The sequence below is a fragment of the Podarcis bocagei genome, assembly GCF_964188305.1.
Source record: "Podarcis bocagei genome assembly, chromosome: 1".
NCBI lineage: Eukaryota > Metazoa > Chordata > Lepidosauria > Squamata > Lacertidae > Podarcis > Podarcis bocagei.
Window position 1 is genome coordinate 21,717,704 of NC_138125.1, and position 11,011 is coordinate 21,728,714.

General features: G+C 48.8%; 1 protein-coding gene and 1 long non-coding RNA gene across 2 annotated transcripts; one reads left to right on the forward strand and one right to left on the reverse strand.

Moving 5' to 3' along the window:
- Nucleotides 1-444: 444 nt before the first annotated feature.
- Nucleotides 445-6,819, reverse strand: LOC308588281. The gene is made up of 3 exons (XR_014008615.1): nt 6,490-6,819; nt 3,580-3,694; nt 445-1,109 (listed from the first exon to the last, which is right to left on the reverse strand). It is a non-coding gene; the product is annotated as an uncharacterized lncRNA (long non-coding RNA).
- Nucleotides 5,788-10,711, forward strand: GSC (goosecoid homeobox; the record flags this gene model as incomplete). Its single annotated transcript, XM_081196729.1, has 3 exons — nt 5,788-6,172; nt 8,150-8,409; nt 10,320-10,711. 3 exons carry the CDS (start codon nt 5,788-5,790, stop codon nt 10,470-10,472), a joined length of 798 nt encoding a protein of 265 aa, XP_081052855.1. The 3' UTR covers nt 10,473-10,711.
- Nucleotides 10,712-11,011: the final 300 nt, after the last annotated feature.

Sequence of the window (11,011 nt, forward strand, 5' to 3'; positions counted from 1 at the left end):
ATACGCTCGGCATTCATTCCGGAATGAAATCGTTTGGCTGCTTAAAGAAATTGTGGGATATCTTACCCCGGCGTCGCAGCGCATACCTCTGAACATACTACTACCATTTTCTTTTTTAAAAATGAGATGGCAAGCGCCTTCAGCGCCTTCCAAGCGGTGGAAAATTCCTTGCGGGGAAAAATCTGCACAGTCCCTTATTGATCATCCTGCGGAGCCGAATGCACCGGGAATGCGCTGTTCCCTTGTCTAGTATTTGGGTTCATAGCACTGGACAAATGGGGGATCTCGCGAGGGGGTGGGAGATTGAGTAGCAAGGAAATCTGGAGAAAGGGAGAGAGTCCTTTTTCTCTTTATTTTGCAAACCCCATGGCAAATAAAAGCGCCGTAAGCAATCACCCTGTAAAAGGACGCTGCTTACATTGAACTAGAAGTATTCCCGTTCTTTCCTATTGAAATGTTGGTTCAGAGTGACCATCTTTTCAGCAAACCACATTTCCGTAGACTCATGCGTCGTGATTGCTTCGTGGGAAATCGTGTTTGGGTAATAATATTGAAAATCACCGCCGTGTTTACTTGATTCCTCCTCTAACAGCTCCTCCTGCCCTTGCCGAGTTCCCTCTTTCCACGCATCCTCCAGCCCACGCTGTGACTCTGGCCCCGGGAACTAACAAGCCCCACACCCGCTCTCCAGCAACGCGCCAGTCGCGCGAAATTTCCTGCGCTTTCATTTGTTATTCCAATGTCATCCTCTTCCAATGAGTGACAAGTGATTGTTTGTTTAATATGGAATGGGAGGCGAAAGTGAAGAAGGGGGAGATCAGAAAGGGGAACCAGAAATTCACCAAAGTCCATCCAAGGGGGGCGGTGGAGCCAGACAGGTAGTGCTTCAACTGGATGGACCACGATCCGGAGTAAGCTTGCAGGAATTACCGGCAAAAGGAAATATGCCTGTCCCAACCCGTCTGTCTGCATGATGTGCGCGAGGCGAATTGGGTTATGATTCTTGAACAATATGAAAAGCGTTGAGCGCGCACAGTCATTGGAGCGGGGATTCAAAATAAAGTTGTTGTTGTTGATGATGATGATTCGTAATAGTCGAAAATCAAAACCTAAACAGAAATAAGATTTCAAAAGGCTTAAATTCCAGCTAACCAATTTAGCAGGGGAATTAAAAAATAATAATAATCCTAAAACGCAATTTCTGATTTCAATGGGATTTATTTCCCAGAAAGTGTCGTTACGATTGAGGTGTTAACACACAGCCCGACCCCTAAACTCAGATGGGGCCATAATATTTTAAACCAATAAAATTTCCGAGTCAGAAACAAAAAGAAAAAAAACTATATGCCCCACCACCACTCCCCAATTTATCGGAGTGTAAGTTCCACAGAACTGAGTTCTGTGAAATTTACACCCAAGAATGCTTGCAGTACAGTGGTACCTCGGGTTACATACGCTTCAGGTTACAGACTCCGCTAACCCAGAAATATTACCTCGGGTTAAGAACTTTGCTTCAGGATGAGAAAGAGTGGTGCTTCAGGTTAAGAACAGTTTCAGGTTAAGAACGGACCTCTGGAACGAATTAAGTACTTAACCCGAGGTACCACTGTACTGTATTAGGCATATTTATTTGGATCCTAAAGTCGTTTACTTGAAAGTAAGCAGAGCCGTAGAAAACCGTTGGATTTCCTAGGGATGGAGGCTATAGCTCTTTTGAGCTCAGGTAACCACAGAATTTTAAACCGAATTATTTTAAACCGAATTGGACTCCCTTTTGATATGTACTCCGATCCGCTGTCTGGTGCTTCCGACCTATATCTCGTCAGCTGCTTGTAGGCTTCTGCATGAATCAAGTACTGTACATCTTCTCCTCACCTGGCTGCTCGTTTCACGAAGGACTGCTTTGTATCCAAATATCTGTGCTGTTGACTCGCCACAGATTTTCTCATTAAAGAACTCTTGTGTCCCGAGGAGCAATTTTCCAATGGGGAGAGGAATAAATTAAAGCGCGGGGGGAGGTATTGCTAATTATATAAACACGACCAGCCTACATACAAGTGAACCTCTGCTTTTGCAATAGCCAACTCTCCCGTCCCATTGGATTAGTGAATATACGTTCCTTTCTCTCTCCAAAGCCCTCCATAGGCACGCAGCGAAACTGACCAGCACTGCCTCAGTCCCTCGTTTGCGTGTTAAAAAGGCTAGAGGTGTGACCGATTCGTCGGAAAATAATCATAACAGAGCATCCGGTCAGATCTTCTGTCTTCCAATGACTTCTCCCTAATTTTCACAGGCGGCGTGGCTCTATCTATTCCACTTTTGATGCGCCACAAATTACGCACAATGTAGGTATATATGCACACGGGGAGGGGGAAAAAGAGAGAATCCTGCCCCTTTCAGACTCCAAAACTGTGGCATATTTTTGGTGAAAGGATCTCGACTCTGGACCTTTCTGTCTTGCATGGATGCTTAATAAAGTGAAACGCTGACCCAAGTTGAAGCACAGAGCAAAAGCGCGCGCCACTGCAGCTAAACAGTAGTTTCATGTTGCACGCCTGGGCTATAGTCGTTGGAGCTGCATAGTCGACGTCTCAACTGCATTGGACCGGGAATGATGCGGTGGGGGTGGGGGGACTTGGGTCGCGGAAATTGCCAGGCTAGTCCCCTACTTTAAAAAATAAATAAATACAGGCTGTGTTTATTTTTTGCTAACTAGTCTGGAGGTGCCAATCAAAGCGATGCAATCACTTTGCGGCATCGATAAAGCTGCGTTCAGTTTTGATAGATAGATGTATATACATTAATTTAGTGATTTCCACATTAAAACTTAATACTCAGGTGCTTGTTCTGGGTGGGGGGTTGCGACAGGGGAGTAGTTGGTAAAACCGACCTCGTGCGGAAATCTAAAGATTTAAAACTCTGGGGAAAGTGTCAATAAAAATGTATTTGTGATTTTTTTAATTTTCTAAACTACCGTAGAACTACTCAGAAAAATTTGAAGACGTTTGAAGAAAAAATACGCACAAACACACACACATTTTCAAATTTTTCAAATATATCGTGTTGGCCACAGGCATTAATGTCATAGGATTGTACTGTACTCATTTTGATTAATTGTATTTAGAAACTATATTGTCTATGTACTTTTACTGAAGAGAAAACTCTCTGCCCTCAAGGAGCTTACAGTTAAGCAGCTCCATTCATTCGGGGCCCCTTTCGCTCCTACCTAGATTTACTTGAACAGATCCAGTGCGCCTCTAAATAGACGGAAATTAAACTGCTTTCTTAGACTACTTGTCGGTCACCTGAGCTGGGGAAGCGGCGAAGGAAGGTGAAATAGAAATAACGAGAAACGCACATATGATTGTGTGTGTGTGTCTCCTTTTTACTGCGACGTGAGGTTTGCTTAGACTAAGAGAGGATAAAAGAAGGCTTAGATGTCACATTTCCTATGCAAGCCTTGAGAGAAAGGAATTCTTTTGTTCAGGTTTTTTTTTTTAAGAAAAAAAATAATAATCATTTGTTCCTCGTAAACAGCCCCTAATGGCTTAGTTTTGTTTCGCGCGGACAATTTCCTACCTTCATTGATGCAGGGCTGATGGGGTAAATATTCTAATCTGATTCAGTTCACCTCCTGCAGATCGCTGCAGACAATCGTGACAGACCAAGGGTTTTGCAAATCACAAGGACCCGGCTACCAGGAGAGACGGTCGCGTCTTAATCAACAAGAGTTTTTAAAGGACTTAGCCGACCCACCCCTTCACCAGAAGGTACATGCGAAATGTAAAAAACCACATCAGCGCCAATACATACATACATACATACATACATACATACATACATTAGTTGGAGGACTGGAAAAGAGATTATTTTTTGAGATGGTACCCCAATAGACCCTCCTTTTTCACATGTTTGTCGAAATCCACATTTGAAATTATTCCCCAATATGTCCCTTTTGAAGGCGCAAAAGCACCATATTAATTTCTACACCTCTCCTGCAACTACTTTTTTTTAAAGTAACCATTACTCTGTGTGGGATGTGTGTGTATACCAACCTAAAGACAGTCGTAATGGCACAGATCCGGAATCCAAAATCCCAGACGAAGCTAAGAACCATTAAATCCTGTCGGTTTCAATGGGTGTCGTCTTGCTGCTCTTGCATATGGTTACTCAAACGCGCCCCGCGGAAACCCGAGCGACTAAAGCGCGGTGGCCGGGTCTTGACTTAACCTGATCTCAGCGGGCTTTTATTTCCAAGCGAATGTGCTTCGGAGAGGTCCCTTTCCAACCGCAGTCCTATGGACACTGGCTGGTTGGAGGCTAAAGATCACCGGACTCATCGGGGCTTACTTCTGAGTAAACCTGCAGAGGATGGCCCAATGGGCCTTTCGTTCCGTCTGCGGCATCCTTCACGCCTTTAATCATGTAGCTATAGACGGCAACAGACAGAGCACCAAATCGTTCACGAAATAAGAGCGAGTTTTGCTAGGTAGGAAGTTTAGCGGAACATAATTTCGAATATATATGTTCGGGTTCAGGGGAGGGATGGGGGGTTCAGCTGGGGGGGTGGGACAGGAAAAATGGGATAAAGGAACACACTCTAATCAACATATGTACAGTATCAGTGACCGGAATGGCTAAAGCGAAGGAAACGCTACGCTCTTTGAAGCAAGGGGTTTACCGTCGAGTAAAGACAAAGCCGATCGGGGAGGGGCTGTAATGGACAAAAGATGAACATTATAAACCTTGTTTCCCCACTTTCACTCTTCCTCCCCTTTCCCCCCCCCGACCCCGCACGCATTTCTTCTCGGGAACGTCTAACACCGATCCTAAGTTCATTTATGGACGGCAGGGAAGTCGCCCTTTTGGATCGCGACAGAAGCTGATGAATTAGCAAACAGCCTCTTCAGCAGAAAAATAAGCGGGGCACTTTCGGAGCGGGCCGGGAGGCGGGAGCTGGTGTTAGGCGATTCTCCGCAATAACATTAACCAGATTAACCCGGGCAACAATTAGCGAGGGAGGGCAGCAAACAGCGAGAGATCAACCCTAAATCGCGCGGGGGGGGGGGGAGGCGGGGTGCGAGGAGCGAGCTCGCCGAGAGCTGGGAAGGGGCGAGAGGCGGAGAAAAAAAAGAGAGATCCGCTAATGGAAAGGATTACGTTAATTTCGTTAATTCTTAATGCACAGAGACCCGTCTCTCCCCCTTTCCCTCCTCCCCCAGACGCGCCCACCAGCCCCACCCCTCCACTTTCCCTCCTCCCCACCGCCACCATCTCTACTGACTTTACTTTGGTAAAGATGGAAAGAGGGGGGGGGGCGAAGAGAGAGAGAAATCTGGTTTTATTTGTGATCTGATCTATAACCAGGAACTAAATCCAGGATGACGTCGCCGGGGTATAAAAAAGGAAAGAGGGTCGGGGTGGAGTAGAGACTCCCATGCAGTTGAGATCTGAGGAGGAAACGGACCAGAGGGGAGGAAAGGGGGAGTGGAGAGGAGGAGGAAAAGGAGGAGGGGGAGAAGCGCGCAAAGTGACCAGGAAGGGCCTCTCCTGGCTCGCTTGCTTTCAAAAAAGAAAGCGCTCGCGGGCGGGCCCCCCTCTCCCTCCCCCTCCCCCAAATAAGCCTGGCGCCCCGAGCCTGGGGAAACCTCAGTCCGCGTTTTTCCTCGGCTCCGCCGCCGCGCACGCTCCGCTCCGCTCCCCCTCCGCCGCCTTGCTGAGCGGAGCTTCTCCTTGGCTCCGTCGGCCCCCGCCCGCCCTCCCTCCGAGCCGCGCGCTTTGGGGGCTATGCCTGCGGGCATGTTCAGCATCGACAACATCCTTGCGGCCAGACCCCGCTGCAAGGAGTCGGGGCTGCTCCAGCAGCAGCAGCAGCAGCAGCAGCAAGCGGCGCCTCAGCCGAGCGCGCCGTCGGTGGTTTTCTCGACCAGCCTGCACGGCGGGGACTCGCTGTACGCCTCGGCTGCCGCCGGCGGCGGAGACTACGGCGGATATTACTCGCGGGCAGTGGCCCCGGCCTCCAACTTGCCCGCGCTGGGCGGATCTCGACTGGGAGGCTATGGCAACTATTACTACGGGCAGCTGCACGTCCAGGCGTCCGCCGTGGGGCCGCCTTGCTGCGGCGCGATGCAGCCCCTGGGCGCGCAGCAGTGCTCCTGCGTCCCGGCAACAGGTAAGGCAATAATAATGCTAATAATATAATAATATAAACCCTCCCAGTACTAACTGCCCTATTCACTTTCAACCCAGAGGGATGAGGAGGGAATGTGAAAGAGAGAATCAAAGTTAACCACCACTCCCCGTACTTTTTTCGCTTATTTCGCTTATCTTTACGCGCGCCCCTCCCAGCGCTTCCAGACTTTCCTTTGCGCTTGGATAATGATTGAGAAATGGCCGTCATTTACAGGACGAGGCTCCGCCGCCGCCGCTCCTCTGCGCGGTGGGGAGAACGGTCCCCTGTGGACTTTCGTTCGTGGCCCATTCACTTACAATGAGGGAAATTTGCAAGGGTGTGGGAAGCGGGGAGCTCAGTTTGCTGCTGGTGACCCCGTGCATTAAGGTTGCTTCTGTAAGGCACAGCTAGTCCCGTCCAGGATTCTGTTGCCTGGTCACTCCTCGGCGTGACAGAATGCTGCGAAACGGCGATAGATTCCTTCGCATTGGCTGGAAGTGACGTTCCATATTCGAACCAAGATGGCTTGTGATCGAAGTCGGTTTGTGTTGAGAGTTGAGCTGGTTGGGTGCAGTTCTCTGAAGCGGCGTTTCCCCGTCCCTTCCTATCCTTAAGACATATACCCGCTCTGACGACCCGCTCAGAAACACAGGTTTGGAATCCTTGCAACTTGCAACATTCCTGGGAGTATTTAGATTGACTTCTGAGTAAAGCTGCTGTCCTAAAGCATATTTATGTGCCCGTCAATGCAGTTAAAGAAAGTGGGACTTGCTTCCGCGTAAACAAATGCTGCAAACGTGTTTAGGATTGGAGTGTAAACTTCTGAGGCGGCGACCTGCTCTCCTTAATTTACATTCAACTTTCCAGTCCTAACCATTTTTTAAATTTTTTTTTAGTCCCACTGAATTAAATAAAACTTCCAAGAAAATATATCTGAGATCCAGATGTAAATCACTCCATAATAAAATAAACAAATCTGGCAAACCTGATTTTTGAAGTCAACCAAATCCGATCCACACCCAGTTAAAATGTGTGGGTTTTTTTTTTGGGGGGGGGGGGTTGAACCTGATTCAAAATACAATCCTCAACACATTTATTTAGGACAAAGTTAAATGTCACTGAATTTAGTGGGGCTTCCTTCCACTGACATCTGATTAGGCTGCTAACTTGGTTGAAGGCAATGAGATTATTCTAAATACATAGAAGGAAACGTTAGTTTATTAATTGAACTCCCCCCCCCAATATGTGAGGTTTAGGGGCACAGTTCTAGATCGGTTATTAATCCTGTTCAGTTTGAGCTGATTTTATCTGGATGGCAATGGCGATTACAGTTGTACCCCAACTTCCCTCCAATGAGTTAGGTGGGGGCATATATTGATGGGCTGGTAAGAAATCCCCGCACTTTAACGTGATCCCAGTTGTGGGCTGTTTTTTGGGGCTCCAAGGTGAATTGAGCGAGGATTTATTGCTTCGTCGTTGAGAGGCTTGGATCCTAGTTTCTGACCCGCTTAAGCGGCCCTAGCCGGTGAGCTTAATGCATGCCCCCTAATGCGTAAACTCCACTGAACTAAAGTGGAGAGTGAAACGCCGTCGGACTCACTGGGACGTATTCCCCCGTCTATCAGTGTCTATCATTTTGGAGAGGGTCACGGGTGGAGTGGCAATCAGCATTTTCTCCATGTGTGCATGAGACTTACTTCCGTCTTCCTGGGCAAATCTGGAATAAGCGGCATGAGCGTGCGCTGCAGCGCCAAGCCCAGACTCCGCATCCCTGCAAAAGTTAGTGGGAGCGTTCACAAAACTGAAACTTCCAAATTTGCTCCATAGCCTTTAATCGGCGTCTTCGTGACCTTTTGCCCCTGGCTGGCAACTGGTTGGTAACTCTCGGAGTTGGCAGGCCGTGCTTTTTCGTGGGCTCGGAATCCAGCTCAAACGGTGCCATATCACCTCCTTTCGCCCCTCTCCCTTTCTCTCTAGGCTACGAAGGGACCGGGTCCGTCCTGATGTCTCCGGTGCCCCATCAGATGCTACCATACATGAACGTGGGCACCTTGTCCCGGACTGAGTTGCAGCTGCTGAACCAGCTGCACTGCCGTCGGAAAAGGAGGCACCGCACCATCTTCACGGACGAACAGCTGGAGGCTCTGGAAAACCTCTTCCAGGAAACCAAATACCCAGATGTGGGCACCAGGGAACAGCTGGCCAGGAGGGTCCATTTGCGGGAGGAGAAAGTGGAGGTAATTCGAATGGGCTTTTGGACTTCATTGCAAAATGCAGGGCGGAGGGAGACGGGGAGCCGTTTGAGGCTGCTGTTTCTTCCTTATGCCATCCAAGGGGAGGGCGAGTGATGGTGGGGGTGGGTGGGAGAGAAGCAATCCGTAGATTTCCAAAGGAGGGAGAAAGTTTGCATCTTAAACCGACTGCAAACACGCTTCTGTATTTTATGCAGCGCCTGGCACGTCCTTGGTGAGGAATAATATGTAAGGCTTACTCAGTAGTAGCAGTAGTACTTAGTACTCAGTAGTAGCAGTTACTCAGAAGACTTGAGTAGTGCTGCAATTCTGAACCTAGTTTACCTGGGAGTAAGCTCCGTTGAGTTCTGCGATGCTTACTTTTGAGTAGACATGCATAGGATTACTCTGTAACTCTCCTTACCACTGTCATTCGGCCGCAATCCTGCACTGTTTACCCCCAAGTGAACGCCACTGATTTAAATGAAACGTAATTTTAAGTACGTGCGTTGAGGACGCGTTTTAGTCAATGGGATCAACAATTCAACGGGTCTCTGGATCGCAGCTTCAGTTCCGCAGATTCCCAACTTGGACGGGCACTTTGCATACTCAGACGTGCTCAATCCTATTTGTGCGGCGCGATCCACAACTTTGAGAGTTTAACCCTAAAGCAGTGAGTTTAATGGAACTTATTCCTTGATGAGTGTGGTGAAGATTTGCAGCTTCCCTCCACCTCAGGTTTAGTTTTAAGAGGCACCGAGTCCCCCTCTTAATACTTTGGGACTTCGGTTTGAAGGGTGACTTCTGTGTTCATTGGATCGCCTGTCTAATGACAACCGAAGTACTTGCTCACAACAATTGCACTAATTTATAGAGCCCGGCAGTGTACTAGGCCCAGAGTAAAACAGTACTAGGCGGTTCTGGGAGGCGTCGGCACGCCGATCCTGCACGCATTTCGTAGAAGCAAGTCCCTTTGAATGCGGGGAGACGGGCAAATGCGTCCGATCTTGGCCCGGGACATCCTTTGCCAGGTAAAGGAGAGAGAAGGGGGTGGGGGTGCAGAGCTAGACAACGCCTTCCAACTTGCCTCTGTAGCTGCGATGCAAAATGCCTCGCTTCTTAAGCGTTCGCGTCCCAGGTTTTAGGATGCGGCTCGCTCTGCTGGTCAGATGTATTTTCTTGCAGGCGCTAAGCACTTTAGGCAGGACATATCAAACCTGTATTTTGCACAACTTCTGACACACCCTTGGCCCTAAGATCCTAGGAACAGTAGGATAACCAGCAGCGCTATTTGGATAAACTATTGGTAACACTCCCCATCCTTACGCTGTCAGTCCTGCAGTGTTGGCTTGAAAATAACCCCGGCTGCACTGCGATCCTGTAAGGTATAACACTTCCCAGGTGCGCGGAAGCAACTGCCCCCGCCGCCGAAGTAGCTCAACCGGGAGTTGAGCTTGCTCAGGGGAATGATATTAGATTCTACCTTTTGCGCATACGCGCAGCGAAATGCAAGATCCGTCTCTTAGTTCGCGGCTCTGTGTTGAAGCTATAGGTTGCACAGCATCTTGTTCAGACGGTAGTCTGTTCACACATGCATGTTTACGTCATCGGGGTGTGTGAACCGATTCCACCAGAGGAAGCATTACGTTTGAGATGGCGTGGCATCTAGTGATGGGAGAACTCGATCCCAGTGCAATCCTATACATGCCTACTCAAAAGTCCCATTGAGTTCCCAGGGAAGTAGGTATAGCACTGTCGCTTCCGTGGCGTTAGATCCGTAACGGCTGGTTCGCACGTGCAGCGCCAGCGCTCCATGCTGCTGCAGCAGCCGTGCAAAATTGAAAGACGCGGTGCAAACAGTGTTGTTGCAAGTATTGACACCTTCCCCTCCCCTCCTTCACTTCCTCGAATGGCAGGTTTGGTTCAAGAACCGCCGGGCTAAATGGAGAAGGCAAAAGAGGTCTTCTTCGGAGGAGTCAGAAAATGCCCAGAAATGGAATAAAGCTTCCAAAACCTCCCCAGAGAAGAGACAAGAAGAAAGCAAAAGCGATTTGGACTCCGACAGCTGATACCTTTCCCCCCACCCGGAGGATAAATTTGCTGGGCCGGCGGAATGGACATAGCTTGCCTGCACAACTTGCACCGAGAAGGAAGATGCTTAAGAATTCTTGCACAGACTCTGCCTATGCAGGAGGAGGGAAAGGAGGACCGTATAAATATATAAATATATCTATCTGTATATAATGTACACATGACGACCCTGGGAGCGATCCCCTTTAAATAAAGCGTGTTGCGGAGGTGTTGCACAGGTGGGTGTTTGGGGTCGCTTGTTTTGTTTGGGTTTCTCTGACAGACCCGGCTCCGAAGAATCACAGGCCGGGGTGGGGCCCACAGCCTTGTTTAGTCTGCTGCTCTTTTTTTGTTTGGTTTGGTTTCCATTGTTTTGGCTGGCTGGGTTAGGAAGAAGGCGGGGTGGGGAGAACGGAGAGCCGGAGACATAAAGCTGCGCTATTGGTTATTGATTCCCAACTCTGGGAAAGCGATGCTGGCTTAATGCGTTTAGAAGAGAGAAGTTGCAAGGCTGCAAAGGCGTACAGAACAGCACACA